Raw genomic sequence first — 25,061 nt, 5'->3', positions numbered from 1 at the left:
TAAAGAGCTGTATGAGGTGCATTTGTGCGCCGATATCTGGAGTTTTTATCGGTACCATTTTTTTATTTTTTAAACGCCTTTTCTCTATCGGCTCCATTGGGGGACACAGACCATGGGTGTATGCTGCTGTCTCTTGGAGGTGTGACACTATGGCAACAAAAAAAGTCGGCTCCTCCCAGCAGGATATACCCGCCTCCAGGCCCTGAGCTAATCAGTTTTAGCTTAGTGTCTGAAGGAGGTGGACATGGTCTGGAATTCTCCAGACCACGTTTTCTGTTTTATTATTTTCCTAGTTAGAGATGTGTTAGTTTTTTTTATTCCTTTTTCTTTCATGTTTTCAGGTGGGGACTCGGGAACTGCGGCTCACTGTTTCCCCATTGCGAGTAAGGGGGCACAGACATTGCGTATATGCGCTGTTCACCCCCCCCCCTCGCCAACATTCAGCACCTGGGTTATACCTCATGGGTCCGGGTCCCCCTATTCCCTGCTCGCCTCGCTCGCACATGGTAGCTCGGCATGATGCAGGTGACAGAAAGCTGACTGAAGACTTCACTGAAGACTCCATTAGGTAAGTTCTTCTGACTGAGGTGAGTATATATCCCTTTCTCCCTTAGGTACTGACTTGCAACCTCTGGAGACTCTCAGCTTTTGGCCCACCTTTCAGGGTTTATGGGGCTGGCCTGTACTTGGGGCTTTATCTTTATTTCTGGGGCGAGCAGTGGTATATTTGGAGGGAATGGCTCATTTTATTCTTATACGTACGTGCGTGCGTGCGTGCGTGCGTGTTTTTTTACCATGTGGCTGACAGCCGCAGCACTTATACTGTTCGGGCGCATGTAGCGCCGACTTACTTCCGCTTTCGGAAGCAGTCTGCTGCTGGCGAATATGTGTCTCCCCTGCTCACTTCCCCGCGAGCGCATATGCGGCTGACATGTGCGCTCGGGGCAAGGAGCGGGCGCCATTACTATCTTCGGCATTCGGCATACTAGAGGTAAGAATCGCTCTCCAATCAGCGCCGTGCGCGCGATTAGGTGACAGGGGCCAATCAGACAGTGCCCCTGCTCCTGGCACGCCCCTCTCTGGCTGTTGGCTGTTTTTTTTCCTCACTCTCTATCTACACAGAGCGGAGTTCTCCTCACAGCAGCTGCTCTGGGGACACAGACTCGGGGAGAGAATTATTTTTTCTAGGGATGCACCGATATATCGGCGGCCGATACATATCGGCCGAAAATAGCTATTTCGGCAAAATGCCGAAACAACTAAAAATCTGCCGATAATGACCACCTCCCCTGCCCGCCCACAGCACAAGTTACAAACACTGCCAGTGGCACTCGTGGGCGGTGCAGGTGGCCGGCCAGCGCATATAAAACCTAATACTGTATACTAAAAACCAGGGGGCCTCCAGCTGTTGTGAAACTACAACTCCCAGCATGCCCGGACCGGCAAAGTCTGTCCGGGCATGCTGGGAGTTGTAGTTTCACAACAGCTGGAGGCCCCCTGGTTTTTAGTATACAGTATTAGGTTTTATATGCTCTGGTCAGCCCCCGCCAGCAGCCACACACGGGAGCCGGCCCGGGCACATAAAAATAATTATTCCTATCCCGGACATCCCTGTGTCCCGAAAAATCTTTTCGGGACATAAGGATGTCCGGCGGTCACTCACCATTCCCCGGCGTCCTCCTGCGATCCTCCTTCGGTCCCTCGCTTCTCCGCCTCTATGGTCGTACGCACGGGACGTCACTGACGTCCCGTGCGTACAACCATAGAGACGCAGGATCGTCGCAGGAGAACGCACGCCGGCCGGGGCCTGGTAAGTGACCCCTTCATCTTCTTCAGTGTTCCGGTCATCGCTCCTCCGGTCCCGGCACCTACTGCTATGGTCCATAGGCCATAGCAGTAGATGTGACCCTGGGCCGGAGGAGGGGTGACCGGAAAACTGTGGGGGCAGCAGTACAGACATACAGCCTCCAGCCATACACTGTATATGGCTGGAAGCTGTATGTCTGTGGGGTGGGGGAACTGCTGACCTAATGTGGGGGGGAGCTGCCTACAAGTGTGTGTGTGTGTGGGGGGGGGGGGAGCTGCCTAATATTGTGTGGGGGGGAGCTGCCTGATATTGTGGGGGGGGGGGGCGCTGCCTAATATTGTTGGGGGGAGCTGCCTAATATTGTGGGGGGGGGGGAGCTGCCTAATATTGTGTGGGAAATGCTGACCTAATGTGAGGAACCTGCCTACTATTGTGGGGGAACTGCTGACCTAATGTGGGGGGAGCTGCCTAATATTGTTGGGGGGAACCTGCCTACTATTGTGGGGGAAATGCTGACCTAATTTGGGAACCTGCCTACTGTTGTGGGGGAGCTGCCTACTATTGTGGGGGAGCTGCCTACTATTGTGGGGGAGCTGCCTACTATTGTGGGGGAGCTGCCTACTATTGTGGGGGAGCTGCCTACTATTGTGGGGGAGCTGCCTACTATTGTGGGGGAGCTGCCTACTATTGTGGGGGAGCTGCCTACTATTGTGGGGGAGCTGCCTACTATTGTGGGGGAACTCCCGACCTAATGGGGGGGAGCTGGCAATCTAATGTGGGGGAATCTAATCTAATCTAATGAGCGGAGCGCTCCATTTTACCAGAAGGCGGGGAGAAGTCATTTTCCGTATCGGTTTCAGCCGGACATTTTTTTTTATTTCGGTTTCGGTTCTGAAATTTCGATTTCGGTGCACCTCTATTTTTCATTATGTCTGTACAGAACTGTTCCTCCCTCTAAACAGACAACTGGAGCGTTAGTTTGCCTTTTTGTCTGTAAGAGCTGTAATTCCAAAATGCCTGGTTCTGTTGAACTCACTTGCTCTGCCTGCTCCACTGCTCCCCCAGACCCTCTGGTACCCCCGGATGCTCTAGCAGTCCCGGTGGATTCGGCCGCCCCTCCAGCCTATCCCAGTATATGGATGACTTGACTCAAGTCTCACGTTCAGTGGCTGAATCCTCCCGTGACGTGGTGTCTGCCTTGCAGAGGTCTACCCTGCGCCGGCCCTCTATAAGATCCCGCTCCTCTTCTCCATATGCCTCTCGCTCTCACAAGCGTACTAGGGGTGTTTCTTCTGACTCTTCTATTGAATCTTCAAGTAGACGTGGGTGCCCCCCCTCGTGGGTCTCCGCTTCCTACCTTCGCCTCTGCAAGGGTGTCCAAGGCCCTGTCGGTGTGGTACTCAAAACTCTGTCAGGGTAACCTAGCGGGATCCCCCCTAGAGGATCTGTCTGCTTTGGGATCCCTCACCCCCGTGATCTCCTGTAACTGTATGATGTGTTGCCTATGATATGGCATTACACGGTGAGATCGGCGATCCACTGCTACAACCTGGCTGAGCCAGGCTACACCAGTAAATCGGTGGGCAGGTAAGGGGCCCTCTCCTCTGCCATTTTAGCTCATCAAACTCCCGCGATCACGATGCAGGGGTACAAGGTCCAGTGAGCTAGCTGGGAACTTTTACTTTCACTTCAGACATTACATCTGAGCAGGGGGCCATTTCAGCATAGATCACTGCATCTAAAGGCTCAATGACGGGCAACAGCAATCCCGTCATTAGCAGTGAGTGCAACGTTCCAGGACGTACATTTATGACAGGTCAGTATAACACCAAAATAAAGAAGAGACAGGATATCAGTGATCAGTCAGTTTATTCTCACGTTAGACGTCAACCTGCGTTTTTTGTTTGTTTTTTATATAATCCAATAACATTATGCCCAATACCAACATAAAATAAAAATAAAAAACACTGCACGTTCTTGTCTGCAGCCACCTGGACACACTATAGTGTTAAGTCAATCCCAAGGCATGCATTTGTTGCTTGAATCTCCTTTCTTTTAACGCACCTACAGGGATATATTAACCCTTTAAAAGCCCGACCACAATGGCCAATAAACGTTAACAGGCTCAGCTTTGTCCAAGGTCTAGATGGTTGTGGATCTTGACCAGAGGATGAAAAAAACAAAACAAAAAAAAAAAAAGGCTCGGAACATCCAAGCAACAAAATACTCGTCCTGCTCCAGGTGTCGTGAGTGCCGCAGGAACGTCACGCGAGCCCCCGCCAGCACTTTACAGGAGGTGGAGAGGAGAAAGAAAGAGTTGGCCTGTAATCCTGAGAGACCCGGCACCCATCTTCTCACACCCAAGTAACAAAACAAAAAAACAAAACAAAAAAACAGGAGTGGGGTGTGCAGCTACGCTGTTCTGACTGAGGAATGAAAAGCAGAGAGAGTGTCCATTAACGTAGGAATTTCAATGCTGTACAATTACGGACGGCGTCTGAGGCTCACTTAGCCGTAGAGGTCGTCTTCTTCTTCAGTAAAGTGGCTCCCGCCGGTTCCGCCTCCTGCTCCTTGGCTGGGACCAGCTCCTCCTTGGCCTCCAGAAGGAAATCTAAGAGGAAACAGATCATGGTTACCCTAGGGCAGTGCTTCCCAACCCAGAATGCCACCTGCTGTTGCAAAACTACAACCCCCAGCATGTCCGGACAGCCTTCAGCTGTCCGGACATGCTGGGGGTTGTAGTATTGCAACAGCTGGAGGCACCCTGATTGGGAAACAATGCCTAGAGCAAGAATCAGTCATGTAGAAAAACCACAAGAAACATTTTCGGCAATATTCTACAAATATTAAAGGAATATTCAACTATTCATAGGACAAGGAACAAGTACCAATGTGTGTGGGTTAAACTGTTGGGATTCTCATTGATCCCAAAAACCAAGGTCAAACTGTTCCCCAAGTGAATAGAACGACATATGCTCAGCACCACTCTATTCTCTCTATTGTACTTATTAAAGGGAATGTTTTACCATTTTAATTTTTTTTAATAAATAAAATTATTCTATGAAGATGAAACATTTTATTTATGTTTTTAGTTTTAGGACAATGTGACAATGTGTTTTAACATTATTTTTTATTTATTTATTTAACAGTGTGTACTGGGGACCGCCATTACTGTAGCCTCTTTTGTGCTATGTCACTTCACAGCACCTACACAGTTGCTTTATGGCAGGCACAGGGCATAAGAAAGCTAAGACTGAGAGTGTCTCATAGAAAAGCATGGGCTGCTTACTGCACATGTGCATAGCACAGGCTAGGTGAAATGAAAGGGGGAGCCAGCACCATTTTCTTGAAGTCCCTGAGGAGCAGTGACCTATCAAGAGACATCTAGTCTGTTCTTTACCACTCTTTAGACACCAACAAAATGGTGACAGTGGACTTGAAAATGCTACAAAACCCCCCTCCCTTTTTTTTTTTATTATAATTTACAAAAATATTTTTAAAACGTGAAAAAATGACAACCTCAAAAAAAAAAAAAAAAAAAAAAAAAAAATATCAATTAATAAAATAAAAAGTCCCTTTTGGTGACACATTGCCTTTAAATATTGCAAAGTGCTGTGCCACCATGTTCTGAAGATCCAGAAAGTACAGTAAATGCTGCGGTGGCTGAGCAAGACCGCTGCCATTCCATTTACTCAGGCAATAAAGGGATCAAAAGATGGGCTGGGGGCTAGGGTCTCTTGCTTTGCTGGCAACTGCAACACTGCACCATTCAGATTAAAGGGGTACTCTAGGGAACCAAACCCATAGCCCACCCATTCCCTCTCACCAACCTATTTGTCTTCATATCATTCATTAGCCATATAGAGCAGTGTCCTCTCTTTCAATTGTCACTTATGCAGGTAGTAAGGAAATGATGTCCAAATCTTTCTCTAAAAGCAGCCCCCACCCTCCTGAGAAATGTGGTTTCTGTCCTGCACTGATGTGTCAAGCTTCCTTTAGCTGGGAGGTGTGTGCTGCCTCAGCCAATCAGACACTCAATTTTTTTTAAACAAAATATACATTTTTTTTTTTTTTTGTGCTTAAAAAAGCTTAAGAGCACATTCTCAACCCCCCCCATCTCATACACAGACTTAGGACCGAGGTCCAAACACAAGAAGTGCAGCCTGGAGTGCTGGGGGGGGTTGTCCAACCAACAGCATATGGTAGTTGTGTGTGAGAGGAGCTATGATTGGATGAGGCTGGACACCCCCCCCCCCCACCCCCCTCAGCACTCCAGGCTGCACTTCCTGTGTTTGGACTTGGGTCCAAAGTCTGTGTATGAGATGGGGGAAAATGTGCTCTTGAGCTTTTTTAAGCACAAATAAAACACAGAAAACTTCATTTTTTTAAACAAAGTATATTAGAAATATTTTTTATTTACCATAAGAAGTGCAATACCAACATTTTACCATTTAACCCAAGCGTTTACTTCTATGAAATGGCTTGTTCTACCATTAATAAGCACTCTCATTAAAACTAAGTTTTGCTATTGCACTCCTCATAGTAAATACAAAAAATCTTTCTAATGTACAGTGTTTTGGAAAAAAAAAAAAAAAAAAAAAAAAAAAAAACTTATGTTTTCTATGATTTGTGTTTAAAAAAAGCTGCCACTAGGTTTTTCCCTACTTGTCCAGAGCACATTACCCCCCCAACCCTTCCACACACTTTGGACTCCTGCTGGCCTGGCAATGCAGGAAATGCATGAGGGGGGGGGGGGGGGGATGTTAGGGTGGTGCAGCCTTAGCCAATCATAGCACATCTCACACTAAACTGCTCTGTGCAGCAAAGTAAGGGAGGAAGTTCTCCCCTGTATGGCTTCAGATGATGTCACACCTGCTGGGGAACACCCCCTTCCCGGTCTGAATCTGACAAACTGAGCAGAAAATACAGAACAATATCAAGGTAGAACACTTAAAAAAAAGGCAGGGGGTGGTTTATCATGATGGGGGCAGTGAAATGAGAGGATTATAACATTTTACAAGATCATTAGAGGTACTCTTTAAGGATTATCTCCCTTTTACAGTGGGACGCCCCTTTATGTAACCAATTCTGAAAAATAAAATGCTGTAGGTTGCACAGAAGGTCTTGTTACCCTCCATATCACTTGATATTATTCCACCATGAAGCTAAACTTACCTGAAACTGCCAAAACCACGACTCTGCTGCAAAGTCTGCGCGAACATTTCATATTTTCTGATGTCATTGTCGCTGACAGAACGGCGGGCAAAACGCATGGCTTCCTCAAAGTGATCCCTGCGGATTTCAGGTACTGGGTCGTCTTCTTCTACTTCCTGCAGAGGACATAATAAACCGGATCAGAGATGGAACAATTACAGTACAGAAGCCGATCAGCCAATTCCTTTTCCGTACCATGGCTGCAGGGTTTGTCTGTCTCTCCCGTTCTCTTCGGATTTCGTTCTCTATGGATTCCCTGATGGCCAGCTTACATGCCCGCTGACAGATCTCAGTCAGGTCAGCACCAGAGAAGCCATTGGTCATCTTGGCCAAGAAGTCAAGATCTACATCCTACAATTCAGAAGTGAAGAAGAGAGGTTGAGGGAAACATAAAAGATCTATAGCAGTGTTTTTCAAACAGTGTGTCTCCAGCTGTTGCAAAACTACAACTCCCAGCATGCCCCAGACTATGAAATACAGAAAAAAAAAAACAAAAAAAAACATTTTTTATATAGCCCTTTTTGAACTTGATGGAATAAACGCTTTCTCACGTTTTTCACCATTACTTGGAGTGCTGGGGTCTTCTTGAGCGCATATATATATACACACACATACACACATACACACATACACACACACACACACACACACACACACACATTAATAAATAATATATATGGATATATATTTTTCAATAATAAATATATATGGATATATATTTTTAATATTTTTTTATTTAGAATAAATTATTCTTATACTTATTTATATATACATATATATTATATAAAAATATATTTTATAATATATATTTTTAATAAATTATAAATATATAAGTATATATAAAATAAAAATAAGTAGAATAATTATTTATTCTTAATAAAAATATAATTAATAATAATGGATTTTTTTTGTACTCGCCGTAAAATCTCTTTCTCGTAGCCTTCATTGGGGGACACAGAGACCGTGGGTGTATGCTGCTGCCACTAGGAGGCTGACACTAGGCAAAAAAAAGAAGTCTGCTCCTCCCAGCAGGATATACCCGCCCACAGGCCCACAGCTAATCAGTTGTGTCACAAAGCAGTAGGAGAAGCCAAACCACAAAAGGAGAAAACAATAACAGGCAACAAACAGCCTGACCAGGAACTGTAAATGGGTGGGTGCTGTGTCCCCCCAATGGAGGCTACGAGAAAGATTTTACGGTGAGTACAAAAAAAAAAAAAAAAAAAATCTCCTTTTCTCAGTCGCCTCATTGGGGAACACAGAGACCATGGGACATCCCAAAGCAATCCCTAAGGTGGGAAAAACAACCGCCAGAGAAGGGAAGGTCAGGCCAGAGAGTGAGCCATAACCAGTCAAGAAAGGGAACGAGGCCCAGAGAAAATTGGAACGCAGCAACGCCCGCAGAACATGAGGGGCGAGGCAGGACCCAAAAAGGAAGGAACTGTGCAGAGACTGGGGTCCGACAGCCGATCATATAGCCAACAAATGGTCACCCCAGAGGCCTCCGGGGCCAAACACATCCCCGGCAGAAGAGCAGAAAACACCCCTGATGAAAAGACATAATACGCAGAACCACACAGAGGCCTGGCCCAATCACAGAAGAGAGATAAGAGAACTCCTAATGCAGAGATTCATCTAAGCAAGGCAAACATGGCGAGGAACCTCCATTCCAAGAAGAGAAACATGCCAGAGAGGCATGAAAGGAGAGCCCTGACAGGAAGCCAACCTGAAAAATAGCTGAGTATGCTCAGCAAGAAGGCAAGACTCAGAAGGCGGATATCAGAGCCGCTAGAATGGAACGAAGAGAGAAATAAAGCAAGATTCATGTACAGTCATGAGCGCCTGAAGAAACCAGCCAGGAAGAAGGATAGGGCAAGATGTACCTGCCGACCATCCAAACCGAGAGGTCTAAACTCAAATCCTCAATCCTAAGGCCACTCAGCGTAAAACCTGGTGGAAGTGAACTCAAGAGTACGCCACACAGCCACGAGAGGAGGAAATAACACGCAACAAGGTGGACCAGGCACGTTGATACACATGAAACGGCCAGATTGGGCAACCAGGACGACCGGAAGGCCCCCTAACCAGAGAGACCCTACGACCCGGGCCCCTCCCACTATGGCGGGAGAAGGAGGAACTCCTAGACAGGTGGGAAGGAGCAGAGAAATCCAGAAGACTGGAGTCACCACCCAGAGAAACAGAGGATCCCAGGTCCAGGAAGAAAAGGAGGGATCCTGGCATCCCAAACCAGGAGAGGCAGAAAACCTCAAGCCAGAGTGAACACTCCGGCTGATGAGCACCCAGGCCGAGGAAAGACACGGAGCGGCGAGCAAAGACCGCCTCTGCAGAGAAACAGCAGAAAAGAGTAGGACCAGAACCCTGCCAAGGCCAGAGACAAACTCCTGGAATGGTGGAAGCCCCAGGAACAACCACTCCGGAGCGCAAGGCATGGAAAGGCCACCTATCAGAAAGCCCAAGGCAAGGAGAGCCTGAAAGGGCAAAATACTGAGGGAGAGGGACCAGAACGACTCTGGGGCCGACAGGGAAGAGTGACCCAACGTGGCCAGGAGAAGGAATTGCCCTGGCAGGACCAACAAGTGCCCCTGCGAAAGCTAGGGCGGCAACAGCTGCAACTAGGCCATATCCAGCAGAACTCTGCCAAAAAGGGGGAGAACGAGGGCAGGAGCGAAATAAAGAAACCCTCCAATACTGGGAGGTCGGAGGGCAGTGGCAAGAGCAGGAGCCGTACAAGGGCCATACAACCCCTCAGAAGGGGAAGCGCGAAGGCTGAATCTCAATAGCAGACACCCACTAAGCAGGTATTGGAAGGGTTCAACAAGATGGCTGAGCCAGTCACAGGAGGAAGTACAGAAGGCTTACAGCACTCCACCTAGAAAAGGAGGAGAAATGCAAGGACCACCCGTGAAATAGCAGAAACCTAAGAAACTCCACCCCAACTCCATGGGGGCGCCAAGACTGTCTGAGCAACGCTAGGCATCCCATAGGAGGTAATAGTAGTGCATAGCCGGACCACTAATACCACCTGTCCATAGTACGAAAGATAAGACAAATAGAGTAGTCAGAGCAGAAGGCCTACCTAGACCACTAAAGCGCCTCCCCTGGGGTGGGGAATGCAAACCGGGGACAGGCCAGAGTTGGAACCAACTAATCCTTGACATGGATGTACCTCAGCAATGGCAGGGACACTGCAAACAACTCCACCCAAAAGGAGGGAAAAGAAATGGCTGTACCAGATCAGGGTTCCCACCGCCGAGCCTGTGCTGTGTAAACACGTGAACCAGTGGCACTGGAAGGCCAACAATACTCCCCCTCTCTTGGGGGGAAAGGTGGATGCCATATCAAAGAGCGCCCTAGGAATACGCAAGGTAACCCACTGGAACCCTTGAACTAAAAGCAGATCTTGCCTGCAAACCAATGGGACATCACCCATGCTGCCGCCATAGAAGGTCCATTGCCCCAGCAGGGACACAACGTTTGGTTGTCTACCACCGGAAGCAGGGTCCGGAATTCAGCCACAAATGTGGTAAAGGGACGCTCCCATGGACGTTGGGGAAACCTGGGTGCATGGAGGGACACCCTCCCGACAATGCACCAGCACTGCCGTGATGCACCAGGACTGCAGCCGTGGATGCGGCAGATATCACATCCTCCAAGGGCATGGCAGAGGGCTAAAGAACAGCAGTCAACTGACATATAGCAGGGTACCGAAGCTGCGACAAAGGACACGGCAGACGTCACAACCTCTAAGGATGGTGTAGAGTGTCCATGGTACAACGGTCAACTTTCACTCACAGTGGGAGTACCGGGACAGCAGCTGCAGCAGCAGTCGACCCAACCGCCATGGATGGTATAGAGGGTCCATTGTACAGCGGTTTACTCTCACACACAGTGGAGTACCGGAATAGCAGCTGCGGCAGACGGCACATCCTCCATGGGCGTTGGAAAGGACCACGACCACCCACAAGGAGTTCGCAGAGAGTGCCCACCCAGGGGCACCCCGTCAGTCACTTCACCCAGGAAGTGGGACACTGGGACTGCAGTCACGGAGGCGGATGCAGTAAGGGTGGCCGGTAGAGCAGGGAACAGGCTTAATGGCACTCACTATGTAAACACGCGAAGAACATCCATCCAGGGCTGGTGCCGCAATACACGGATCAAAATCCAAACATTCCAATATGTGAGGTGCACTGAACCTGCAGAAACAGGTTTATCATTCCCCCATCAAGGGCGACAAGCCCAGGGTGGGGTGATGGACAGTCCACCAGACTGTGCCCTCCATGTGGCGGGGAAGGTGTGTTCATACTCACCCATGGACTCCATTTTCCTATACTCACACATACGTCTTCAGTCAGCTAAAGGCCATGCTGCAACATGCCAAGCTGCCACAGTGAGGCAGGCAGGGGCATGTGGGGGACCCAGGGTACTACTGCCAGGCACTGACAGTTGACGAGAAGGGGCTGAAAGCCCATAATCTATGCACCGTGCACCATCAGGCAGCGCCATGCTCCTGTTGCCCAACCAAGAAAAAAATCAAACTGTACAGTCCTAGCTAGAAAATAATAAAAAGAGAAGATAAGGTCTGGAGAGAGCTCCAGACCTGTGTCTGCCTCCTGCTGACACTAAGCTTATTAGCTCTGAGCCAGTGGGCAGGTATATCCTGCTGGGAGGAGCAGATTTAATTTTTTGCCTAGTGGCAGCAGCATAATACCCATGGTCTCTGTGTCCCCCAATGAGGCGACCGAGAAATATTAATAAAAATATTAATCCATTTAAAAATATTATATAATTATTATTATAAAGAATAAAAATATTTGCCTTGGCCACTGGAGACTTCCTCAGGTTGGCCTTTAGGATGGCAATGCGGGACTTCTCATCTGGCAGTGGGATGTAGATGAGCTGATCCAGACGCCCAGGACGCAGGATGGCCGGGTCGATGATGTCGGGTCTGTTGGTGGCGCCAATGATAAAGACGTTCTTTTTGGTAGACATTCCATCCATCTCAGTCAGGATTTGGTTGATGACTCTGTCAGCGGCTCCACCGCCATCGCCAACGTTACCTCCACGGGCCTTGGCAATGGAGTCCAATTCATCAAAGAAGAGGACGCAGGGAGCGGCCTGTCGAGCCTGCAGGACAACAAACAAGTATTAACGCGGGAAGGGTGAAGAGTCTCCTGCTGACAGCATCAAATATCCGGCCGCCAGCTCTTACCTTGTCAAAAATCTCTCTGACGTTGGCTTCAGACTCTCCAAACCACATAGTGAGCAGCTCGGGGCCTTTGATGGAGATGAAGTTGGCCTGGCATTCGTTGGCAATAGCCTTGGCTAACAAGGTCTTACCACATCCAGGCGGCCCATAAAACAGCACACCTTTAGATGGGGTCATACCGAACTTCAAGAACTTGTCTGGATGTTCCACAGGATACTAAAAAAGACAAGGAAAAACATGTCAGAAGATATAGTTTAGAGCTCAATGCTGTTTCCCAACCAGGGGGTCTCCAGCTAATCCAAAACTACAACTCTCAGCATGCCCAGACAAAAGCATGCTGGGAGTTTTAGTTTTTCAACAGCTGGACAAACCCTGGTTGGGAAACACTGCTGTACTGAGTGATCTGGCTATGAGGGCAGTGGATGACCTCCATGTTAGCCAACCTACTAAGACACTGATGTGCTGCCAGCAGTGCCACATTGTATATTTCACCATGTAAGGGATTCATTATTCAAAATTTGAAGCACGGGCCGCAGCCACTTTAAATCAGTGAGCATCTGCCTCTGTCGGCACTGACTAGTGATGGCCCTGATGTGCCCCAGTGCAACGCAGAGGACGCTGAGCCCCAGCAACTGAGCCTGCCAGAGCATACCGGGGGACACAGGACAGGTAATGCACAGCAGGGGACCAGGAGGGAAGGGGATAGGTTTTATGAATGATGTGGCATGGGGCGGGGGGGGCGGAGGGATTAAAATGGTACAAGAGAAATAAAATGACAGGGGTGGGGGATCAGAGGGGGATGAAATGCACAGGTCAGGATAAAGGGGTAATGATGTGGCACAGGAGAGTGATCAAGAGGGGGGGCATGGGGGGGGGATGAAATGGCACAGGAGAGGAGGAGCCGTATATATATATGTGTGTGTGATCTGGCACAGGGGGTGATAGAGAGGGGAATGAAGTGACACATGGTTAAGGGTGAGATGAAATTGCACAGGGGGTAGCAGCCACATTTTTAATGCTGATACTGGTATCATGCTGCACGTCGTCCACGCGCAATGTGATACGTGCAATTGGCGGTACAGAGAGGAGGGAGTCTATGAACATCTAAAAAAAAGTGTTACCAACATGAAAAGTTTGAAAAGCTCCGGTATAAAAAAAAATAAAAAATTAGGTCTAAAGCCCAGAATGCAGGAAAACTGATATGGAGGACACGTTCTACAAGTCATTGTACACACACCTAAATGTTAAGATGACCACAGACCACTCACCTGTACCAGCTCCTGCAGCTCCCTCTTCACATCTTCTAAACCACCGATATCTTCCCAGGTGACCTGCGGCACTTCAACCACAGTCTCACGCAGCGCTGACGGATTGCTCTGACTAAGTGCCCACTATGAGAGGTTAAAGAAATTATGTTACTCTTCTAACTCAGGACAACACAACAGAAGACCGGAAAAAAAACGCTCACATACCCTGAAGTCATCCATAGTGACAGCCAATGAATTCATTACTTCAGCATCTATGGTTTCATCCTCCAAGTCGATGAGGTCCATCTTCTTGCGGATAGCTTGGAGCGCAGCCTCTGAGCACAGAGCAGCCAGATCAGCACCAACGTGACCGTGAGTCTCATTGGCAACCTACACGACAAGAGCGCAAGACAAAGGGTTAGTGTTCACAACGACCACTAAACTATGGAAAGAGGGGAAGAGGTATTGTCATTTCTAGTAAAAGGGTCTTTATATCACAAGCAACATTCGCTGACATGACCCTATACAGTCACGAGAAAAAGAACGTGCACCTTTTGGGAATTCTATGGTTATAAATATCAGGACAAAAAGGAAAATCTCCTGATACTTGAATTGAAAGGTAAACACAGTCATATCTGACCATCACCACATGACAAGTTACACCTGGTCAATGATTATTTAACAAAAACTAAGCCAAAATACAGAAGCCATGCGAGAAAAATTAAAGGGGTACTCCAGTGCAGAACATCTTATCCCCAGGTTTGACTGCTTGGACCCCCTGCCCGGCACCCCGGCTTTCTTCATGCACGGATTACCGCTGACCACGGCCCAGATCTGTGTCCAACACACCCCATGTACAGTGTCCCTCAAGTTACAGTATTAGTTGTTCCAGGACGACCATTGTATGTTGGGACCATTATATGTTGGGACCATAACTCTATGGAAACCTGGTAATTGGTTCTGAAGACCCAAAATGTCATCCAAAAATAGGAAAAAGTGATTAAAGAAAAATAAGTAGATAACTAATATAGATAAAGCAAATCCTTACATATAAAAGTAAGAAAGATCTGCTGGGAGTAGTAAATCATTGTATGTCACCGTTTCCCAACCAGGGTGTCTCCAGCTGTTGCAAAACTACAACTTTTAGCTTTGCAACAGCTGGAGGCACCCTGGTTGGGAAACGCTGTTCTATGTAGAGGACAGGAGCTTCTTCAGGGTCCTGTACAGTACACGCAATGTCCTAAAAAGTGACGTGGAGCCGCCCTTACTTGGTGTCCAAAGGAGCAGCTAACCCTGGCACAGGTAAAGAGTACAGAACATGTAATACCTCCCTGTACTGTAGGGGGCGCTACCAGACACCAGTCAGTGCATACACTTCAGTAATACAGGTAAAGAATAGTACAGAACATGTAATACCTCCCTGTACTGTAGGGGGTGCTACCAGACACCAGTCAGTGCATACACTTCAGTAATACAGGTAAAGAGTAGAACAGAACATGTAATACCTCCCTGTACTGTAGGGGGCGCTACCAGACACCAGTCACTGCATACACTTCAGTAATACAGGTAAAGAGTAGTACAGAACATGTAATACCTCCCTGTACTGTAGGGGGCGCTACCAGACACCAGTCAGTGCATACACTTCAGTAATACAGGTAAAGAGTAGTACAGAACATGTAATACCTCCCTGTACTGTAGAGGGCACTACCAGACACCAGTCAGTGCATACACTTCAGTAATACAGGTAAAGAGTAGAACAGAACATGTAATACCTCCCTGTACTGTAGGGGGCGCTACCAGACACCAGTCACTGCATACACTTCAGTAATACAGGTAAATAGCACAGAACATGTAATACCTCCCTGTACTGTAGGGGGCGCTACCAGACACCAGTCAGTGCATACACTTCAGTAATACAGGTAAAGAGTAGTACAGAACATGTAATACCTCCCTGTACTGTAGGGGGCACTACCAGACACCAATCAGTGCATGTATTTCAGTAATACAGGGGTTTTACCAGTTAATGTCCATTCTGATTGGTCAGTTCTTCCAGCCATTGACACATTTCACAGATCTGGACTCAAGTTACGATGTCCAGAAAAGACCATTATATGTTGAAACTATTGTATGTTGAGGCTAGGGCTGGGCGGTATACCGGTTCATACCGAACACCGAAAATTTGAGGCTGCACGATATGAATTTTTCCCCATACCGCAATTCCAGTTGGGCCCCTCCCTCTTGGGAATGAATTATCAGCCCAGCGCAGCGCTACCCCCACATCGGGGAACTAATCATACGTGACCCGCCAGCGCTGTTCTGCTCCCCCCCCAATTAATTATCAGCCCAGCGGGGTACTACTCACATATTTCACCCGCAAGCACTGCCCTCCTCCAGCCGGCGCTGGAACTCTATACTGTATGCCAGTGGTCTCCAACCTGCGGACCTCCAGCTGTTGCAAAACTACAGCCGTTGGCTGTCCGGGCATGCTGGGAGTTGTAGTATTGCAACAGCTGGAGGTCCGCAGGTTGGAGACCACTGCCATACAGTATAGAGTTCCAGCGCCGGCTGGAGGAGGGCAGTGCTTGCGGGTGACATATGTGAGTAGTACCCCACTGGGCTGATAATTGGGGGGGGGGGGGGGGGGGGGAGCAGAACAGCACTGGCAGGGGTGAAAGAAATACCGTTATTTACCGTGGAACCGCCATACTGTGATACACATATTTGGTCATAGCGCCCAGCTCTAGTTGAGGCCATTGTAAATTGAGGGATCACTGTATTTCTATGGGAACCAACGTGCAGGACACTTCAGTAAACACAAGTAAAGTCTCTGCTTGTAAGAGGTCACTTTCCCCGCATGGAAGATTTCTTACCTGTTCTAGATCAACATCATCTGACAATTTCATATTCTTTGTGTGAATCTGTAGAATTTCCAGTCTGCCTGTAGCATCAGGGATTCCGATGTCCACCTCCCTGTCAAAACGGCCTGAAGGGATAACATGGATTAAAACAACGATCGGATAAGACGACGGGGCCATCCTAACCACCTTCCACTACAGTCACAGTAACTATTGGGTCTTACCGAAGCGTCTAAGTGCCGGGTCTATGCTGTTAGGTCGGTTGGTGGCAGCCATCACAATGACGTGCGCCCTCTGTTTCAAGCCGTCCATAAGCGTTAAGAGCTGGGACACAATTCTGCGCTCAACTTCTCCGTGTGTCTACAAGGGAGGAACAGAAAAATGATCCCAACTGCAACATCATGACCTGAGAAGACAATAAAGGATCAGCGACGACACAAGGAAGATGGAAGGATACGTACCTTCTCTCTCTTAGGGGCAATGGCGTCCAGTTCATCTATAAAGATGATGGCAGGGGCATTCTTCTCCGCTTCTTCAAAGGCTTTGCGCAGGTTGCTTTCTGACTCTCCAGCCAATTTACTCATAATCTCAGGTCCTAAATTTAGGAATAAAAGGTTCGTAAACCAGTCAGCTAACCGTAAATAATCAAAGATGGACTGGAAATATTCTGGTGATTGAATACACATTAAAGGGGTACTCCGCTGCACAGCGTTTGGAACAAACTGTTCCGAACGCTGGAGCCGGGAGCCCGTGACGTCATAGCCCCGCCCCTTCTTGATGTCACGCCCCGCCCCCTCAATGCAAGTCTATGGGAGGGGGCGTGACGGCCGTCACGCCCCCTCCCATAGACTTGCATTGAGGGGGTGAGGTGTGACATCATGAAGGGGCGGGGCTATGATGTCACGAGCTCCCGGAGCCGGCGTTCAGAACAGTTTGTTCCAAATGCTGAGCAGCGGAGTACCCCTTTAAGCCCTGCACATACATATTATATATATATATATATATATATATATATATATATATATATATATATATATATATATATATATATATATATATATATATATATATATATATATATATATATATTTACATACATATATACACACACACACACACACACATACATATATACACACACACACACACACACACACACACTATACATCAATCCATCTCCCGTAAGGACAGATTATGTTTACAACATTAAGAAATCTGATCTGAAAGACTGCATGTGTTCGGGCAGTTCCCTGGGACATTCAGAAAAGCTGTACAAAGCAGTGAATGGAAACAATGACAGCAATAACTGACTGCTTCTGTACGGCACATATGAAGATCTAACAATAGTTTTTCTTATACAGTGCAGCATAGGATATTATTCATTTGACATCGCATATATGGGACATTTTATTTCCTATTTCCCCTATGAAATGGCTCTCCTGATGCAGCCTACATTTTCAAAGATGCATCTGGCAAGGGGGGGGGGGGTGAAGTCTCATTACTACAGTACTTAGAGCAGTGAGTGGTAGATCAGTGACAGATCATCTGTCCCCCAACTTACACTTTAAAGTAGGGTGCCTCCAGCTGTTGCAAAACTACAACTCCAAGCTTGCCTGGACATCAATGTCAAGCTGCTCATAGAGAGGTTTATAACTCTGTAGCTGATCACTGTATAGACTTATCTACTATATGACTGCACTCCTGTTATCATTTATGTCCTGTAGAAGCCATCTGTAGTACACTTTTTTTTTTGGGGGGGGGGAGGGGGGGAAGCTGTGTGAGAAGGGTCTGAGCTGCCTGTAGAGAAGAATATAATCCTGTAGTTCACAGGAAACAAAGGCATCCTATCTGCACAGTAAAGCATGTCATACTAGAGATGACATGATCCAGCTAAGGGTTTAGTATGGATGGATGTAGCTGAGCTGGGATAAAACAAATGACACTTCAAAAATGCCGCTGTATTGTATAGAGAAAAAAAAAAAAAAAAAAAAAGACAAAAAACACAAAACTGCTTCTTTTCTTGCTGGTTTACACTTTGCACACAGTAGGTGTTAAACAGAAACAAAAACTGACTGTGCTAAAAGGAACTTTGTTTAGATCAAGTTAACAGATTGTCGCAGTTGTAAGATAGTTTATTGTGACCTTAGTGCGATGAGGTCTCACTCGCCTGTGTTTATCCTTTATTATTGATAAAATCAGTTATTAAGATATTATTTTGGGAGGTGTCACGAATGTGTAGTCACATTTATAGTTATGAGAATCCTTTTAATGCATACAAAGAAATTGTTTTTAACTTGATCTAAACAAAGGTCTAAAAGGGCTGTGATCTACTTTAATTGACCTTTTGAGTTATATTTAATACATTTTTTGCTGCTATAAAAAAAAAAAAAAAAAAAAAAAAAAAAAGGTACTTTCCCAAATAATAAGGAAGAGAAAGTCTCACCATTAATGAGGAAGAAGAACGCTCCGGTTTCATTAGCGACAGCTCGAGCAATGAGGGTTTTTCCAGTTCCTGGAGGTCCGTACAGTAAGATACCGCGGGGTGGCTGCATTACAAGACAAATGCCATGAGATGATGTAACACACAGGACATCTCTACATGTTCTCAGCCTCAGAAATTACCTTCACACCAATAGCCTTGAATAGTGCGGGGTGTCTGAGCGGGAGCTCTACCATCTCCTTGATCTGGGCCAATTGCTTCCTGCAGCCCCCAATGTCATCATAACCCACTTCATTCAGAGACTCCTCTTCATCCTGAGAGAACAAGAAATCTCATCAGTAAATGGTAAAATACATGAGGCCTGTCCCTAGAGATTAGATTCCAGTAATAAGAGACATCAGCTCCTACCTCCCGTTTAATAGGCTCTCCTTCACAGTGGATTACAGTATCCGGGGCCACAATACAATACGGGCTGGGATCCGTCTCCACCACCTTGAACTCCACGGCACGCATGCCCCCGCGCACAAGGAAAATGTCACCTGTAGGACGACACAAGTAAAGTCAAAGCCTGAGAGGTCAATTGTGAAACCAAAGATGTGCAAATATGAAAATAATAAACTTGTGCAAGTACAGACACAGAAAATGTGCCAGTTTACCCCTACACAGTAATAAAAACTTAAAAGGGTATTCCATGAGGAAAAAATATATATATAATCATTTTCATATCAACTGGCTGCAGAAGGTTTAACAGATTTGTAAATAACTTCTATTAAAGAAATATTAATTCTTCTAGTACTTATCAGCTGCTGAAGTTGAGCTGTTCTATTCTGTCTGACCACAGTGCTCTCTGCTGACATCTGTCTGTCTGTCTCAGGAACTGTCTAGAGTAGGGGGAAATCTCCATAGCAAACCTCCGGCTCTGAACAGTTCCTGAGACAGACAGAGGTGCCAGCAGAGAGCACTGTTGTCAGACAGAATAGAACAACTCAACTTCAGCAGCTGATAAGTACTGGTAGGATTTAGATTTTTTTTTTAATAGAGGTAATTTACAAATCTGTTAAACTTTCTGGAGCCAGTTGATATATTTATAAAAAAAAAATAAAAAAATAAAAAAAAAGTATTTAACATAATCCTTGCACCCGTGCTTCCCAACCAGGGTGCCTCCAGCTGTTGCAAAACTTCAACTGCCAGCATGCCCGGACAGCGGAAGGAGCTGGAGGCACCCTGGCTGGGAAGCACTGCCTTACAATGTTAATTACCCTCCATCCTGTCATACAATCTCAGTCTTTGATTCTACGAGACCTTTTTGATAATCCTAGAGCTACATGACGACTGGTGTTTGTACAACATAAGATTGTAATGTTAGTCACGTTGTAGTCTGCAAGTCATGACGACAAGACAGTCGGCAGAAATCCAATCTTGCTGAATTTCTGCAAGACCACAATCAGAGATGAGCGAACTTACAGTAAATTCGATTCGTCACGAACTTCTCGGCTCGGCAGTTGATGACTTTTCCTGCATAAATTAGTTCAGCTTTCCGGTGCTCCGGTGGGCTGGAAAAGGTGGATACAGTCCTAGGAAAGAGTCTCCTAGGACTGTATCCATCTTTTCCAGCCCATGGGAGCACCGGAAAGCTGAACTAATTTATGCAGGAAAAGTCATCAACTGCCGAGCCGAGAAGTTCGTGACGAATCGAATTTACTGTAAGTTCGCTCATCTCTAACCACAATCGCTATTTGCAATTTTAGCAGTGAAACACTGTGTTCTTATGTCACATGGACGCGTAGCCCAGACTTAAAGGGGTACTCCGCTGCTCAGCATTTGGAATAAACTGTTCACGAGTCAAGAGCTTGTGATGTCATAGCCCTGCCCCCTCAATGCAAGTCTATGGGAGGGGGCGTGACGACAGTCACGCCCCCTCCCATAGACTTGCATTGAGGGGGTGGGGCTATGAGGTCACTCTCCCCCAATGCCAGCTCCAGCGTACGGAACAGTTTGTTCCAAACGCTGAGCAGCGGAGTACCCCTTTAAACCAGTTTACAGTCCATTAGGGCTTATGGAACGCCACAGACGTAGTTTCATCACTCACTTATTTTATTTCTCTTGTGTCTGCAATCTGGTCTGGGGAGAGAACCAGGGAGCACTGACCAGGATGTGAGCAACATCAGGAAAGATCACAGGAGCAAACAAAGATAAAATATACAGAGTTTCCAGGATGTCCTGCACATTCCTAATTTCCTCATGGGGTCTATTTGCAGGCTGATGGCAGTGGTTCCATCACACCAGAGCAGTCAGGCAGAACTTGTGCTGCAGCCTGATGTAATACAGTCAGGTCAGAATGGGAATGAGTAGATGGGGTGAAGCGGAACAGTTCTCCAGGAATACATAGAAGGAACGGCCAGGAATGTATTGTGTGCACATTTTTAGTGTCCAGTTTGTCTTTTTATACTAGAGCAGGGATTCTCAACCGGTCGTACGCGTACCCCTAGGGATAAACGCAATGTGCTGACAAATACCGGCCATGCATTAGCCAGCGCATTGCGGGGAATGGCTGCGGCAGCTCTCTAAAGTATCGCGACCGCAGCTACGTGGTTGCTGGGGAGACGTGTGACGTCCCCTGACGTTGCACGAAGGTGCCGCAGAGCGCATGAGGACATCACCCTTCTGTGCGGTGCCGAACAGGACTCCGGGAACGTTACCCGGGTAACAAAAAAAAAAAATTTTTAAAAAAAGTGTATGGGAAGGAGGGGGGAATTATGGCACAGGGGGATTAAGATGGAGGGAGGAGGGTTGGGGAATGATTCCCCCTCCATCTTTATCCCCTTGTGCCATTATTCCCCCTCCCTGATTTCCTTTTGCCATATCGGTTAATAATGGCACAAGGGGATTAAGATGGAGGGGGAATAATGGCACAAGGGGATTAAGTATCGCATTAGAATAAAGGTAAGCACACGCCTTTAGTCAGCAGGTACCCCTCGCACATAAGTTCCACATGAATTTAAGCACGAGGGGTACCCGCAGACATACTTTCAGCCTTTGTGGGTACAGTCTCCAAAAAGGTTGAGAACCACTGCACTAGTTAGTCACATGTCTCTCTAAAACATCTATAAACTTATTAGAGCAAACACTTTATTTGCCATTTATTACAATTAACACTCAGTGACCACACTTGGACTGAGGAGACGTGGCACCAAGAGTTATTAACCCCCAGATGACCCAGGGCATACTTGTATGTTCTGGCCATGATAGGGGACTTAGAACAGAGCTCGGTTCAGTCAGTGAGTAATGGCTGCTATCATGCTTGATGTCAGGCATTAACCCTTTAAGGGTACGTTCACACTACGGAGAACTGAATCTCTGCTCGCAGAATTCCACGAGCGGAGATTCCATTATGGCGGCTGCCGCTGAAATACTTTGATGGTAGGACCGCAGGGCACTGCGCCGTCACAATTGTTGGCTATGCAGTGCTCGCAGACTTCTGCACAACGAATGAACATGTTCTTTCTTTGCGCGGAACAATTTCAGCGGCAGAATTGTCCGCCGATGAGACTGCTCAGTGTGAATGGGTTTTGCGGAAACCCATTCACATTGATGTTTATGTTCACAGCGCGTCATTCCAATCGCAAAATTCCGCGGGAATGACAGAGTCAAATTTGATTGAGGCATCTAAAAAGTTAGAAAAAATAAAAATACACCTGTAGTTAGGTCAGGGGACAGCTACTCCTCACTTGTTATGTCTGCTGAGAGCCTGTCACACAGGGACCATCCTGCTCAGCTAAGCAGTGCCTGAGGTAGGACACCGCTGTGGCCACTGACCGGCTGAACAGGAAGGTCCTTAAACAGTTTTTTCCCCATATTCTCTGTGTTTACTTTATACAAAAGGAAAGAAGAAACAATCGCCACTAGTAAGATGCTACAAGGGTGAAGCTGATCTACAACCATTATGGGAAAACTATTACTGATCTCATAGGGGTGACAGACAGTGTACACAGGGGAGGATCAATACCTTTTCTGATCGGTCTGTAAGCTTCCAGGAAGTAAGGCTTCAGATACACTTCAAACAGGTTTCCAGTGATCCCCTCCACAGTGTCATCTATAGGCAACACATGGATCCGTTTTCCATACTTCACATCGGGACAGGGCTGAATGCTGCACAAAAAGGAGATTAAGAGACAATAAATAAGTAAGTGCACAATGTAGTAAGAGGGATCAGAGGTTACATTAATGAACAAAGGCCCCAGGATGGACAGAATTTACATTACACAGCACAATGTCTGCACAATGTCACTCTGATGATCTCTGACATGTTAGGGGGGGGGGGGGTGAATGATATCTGACATGTTAGGGGGGGGGGGTGAATGATATCTGACATGTTAGGGGGGGGGGGGGTGAATGATATCTGACATGTTAGGGGGGGGGGGGGTGAATGATATCTGACATGTTAGGGGGGGGGGTGATATCTGACATGTCAGGGGGGGGGGGGTGATATCTGACATGTTGGGGGGGGGTGATATCTGACATGTTGGGGGGGGGTGATATCTGACATGTTGGGGGGGGGATATCTGACATGTTAGGGGGGGGGGGTGATATCTGACATGTTAGGGGGGGGGGTGATATCTGACATGTTGGGGGGGGTGATATCTGACATGTTGGGGGGGGGTGATATCTGACATGTTAGGGGGGGGGTGATATCTGACATGTTAGGGGGGGGTGATATCTGACATGTTAGGGGGGGGGTGAGGGGATATCTGACATGTTGGGGGGGGTGATATCTGACACTTGCTGACGGATTCCATCGATGACAGGCAGAACTGTACGCAGCTCATAGGCTGCTGTTTTGGCTGAAAAAATAAAATAAAATAAAAAGAACTGACTGCTTAAAGGGGGTACTCCGCTGCCCCAGCATTCATAACATCTTGTTCAGAACGCTTGGGAGCAGGTGGTAGTGACTTCACTACCCTTCACTGCCCTTCTTGACGTCACACCACACCCCCTCAATGCAAGGTCTATGGGAGGGGGAGGGGGTGCGGTGTGACGTCACGAGAGGCATGGCCGTGACATCGCGCCCCCTGCACTCCCGTGTTCTATAAGAACGCTGGTTGCTGCACAGAGATCGTGGGGGTCCCAGCGACGGGACCCCCGTGATCAGACAGCTTATCACGATTTCCTGAAAATGTGTTTCCCCCCCCCCCCCCCCCCCCCCCCAATCAGGCATAATACATATGTTATCTACCTTACAGTCATCTGAAAGGTTAGAGGCCCCTACAAACAGTTGAACCATTAAGAAAAGCCATTATTGTCCCCGGCCCCTGCCCTCTGTATACTGAAGCTGACAGTCAGTATTGAGAAATGCAGCACAGGGTTCATGTTATACAAACAGAGACCAACCATAAATTCCAACCGTGACACCAGAGCACAGGCACGCAGAATTTATATGAGGAGTCCCCGGTCACAGACCATTCTATCCAAAATATATGAGCAGAGAAAAAAGTCCCCCCCACTTAGGTAGTGCAGGTCTACAATATACTATGGGAACTAAAGAAAGGTGTCCAAGACCCCCACAACACCCCTGAGAAAGTCACATGGAGGAGACATAACATGTGGGGTCTCAGCAGGGCACTCGTCCTCGCACTTTACATCACCACATGTTCCACTTGTTGTTCTTTCTGGATGCAACATTGGGGCCTTATAGGTTCAGTTGCAGGGAGGTGGGGATTGTATCGCCCGACACCCGGGACATGCAGTGAATTTGTCAGGCATTTAGCAATGCTTCGGGCAAGCAGTGCTAAATGGCGGAAGAATTCACATATGACGGGGAAAGAATGTCTTGCCCCAGCCTATGGCGAGCCTTCCTGGCGTCCTGCGCAGCACGTTCGATGATGTCACTCGCTGCGCGCACCTACGCCAGGAAGTCCCCGCAGGCAGCAAGGAGATGTAATAGCAGTGAGTTACCTACTCAAACATGGCTACTTACTATATAAGGGATGACATGCCTACCACTAGGGGTTAACCTATCTACTATAGGGCAGTGCTTCCCAACCATGGTGCCTCCAGCTGTTGCAAAACTACAACTCCCAGCAGGCCCGGACAGCCGAAGGCTGTCCGGGCATGCTGGGAGTTGTAGTTTTGCAACAGCTGGAGGCACCCTGGTTGAAACTTATCCGGGGGCCTTTCTACCTGCTGGGGGTCATATCTATCTGGCCAGCTGGAGGCACCCTGGTTGGGAAACACTGCCTTTGACTCACGTTATACTTTAGTGAATTTGGATGTA

At 47.4% G+C, this 25,061-nt stretch overlaps 1 protein-coding gene across 1 annotated transcript in view; it reads right to left on the bottom strand.

Moving 5' to 3' along the window:
* Positions 1-3,657: 3,657 nt before the first annotated feature.
* VCP (valosin containing protein) overlaps positions 3,658-25,061 on the bottom strand; it is a 31,440-nt gene continuing 10,036 nt past the window's right edge. Inside the window, exons 4-17 of the mRNA XM_056547203.1 lie at positions 22,797-22,939; positions 19,199-19,329; positions 18,973-19,104; positions 18,794-18,896; positions 16,812-16,945; positions 16,575-16,710; positions 16,366-16,478; positions 13,721-13,885; positions 13,517-13,639; positions 12,252-12,464; positions 11,858-12,166; positions 7,217-7,372; positions 6,983-7,137; positions 3,658-4,418 (exon numbers count right to left, since the gene is read on the bottom strand). Of these exons, the coding sequence (XP_056403178.1) occupies positions 4,316-4,418; positions 6,983-7,137; positions 7,217-7,372; positions 11,858-12,166; positions 12,252-12,464; positions 13,517-13,639; positions 13,721-13,885; positions 16,366-16,478; positions 16,575-16,710; positions 16,812-16,945; positions 18,794-18,896; positions 18,973-19,104; positions 19,199-19,329; positions 22,797-22,939 (2,116 nt within the window). The 3' untranslated portion in view covers positions 3,658-4,315. The remainder of the gene's footprint in view (positions 4,419-6,982; positions 7,138-7,216; positions 7,373-11,857; positions 12,167-12,251; positions 12,465-13,516; positions 13,640-13,720; positions 13,886-16,365; positions 16,479-16,574; positions 16,711-16,811; positions 16,946-18,793; positions 18,897-18,972; positions 19,105-19,198; positions 19,330-22,796; positions 22,940-25,061) is intronic.

The sequence above is a fragment of the Hyla sarda genome, chromosome 1 (genome assembly GCF_029499605.1).
Source record: "Hyla sarda isolate aHylSar1 chromosome 1, aHylSar1.hap1, whole genome shotgun sequence".
Taxonomy (NCBI): domain Eukaryota; kingdom Metazoa; phylum Chordata; class Amphibia; order Anura; family Hylidae; genus Hyla; species Hyla sarda.
Note: the sequence above shows the minus strand (reverse complement) of the source record. Positions and strands in the feature narration are given on the sequence as shown.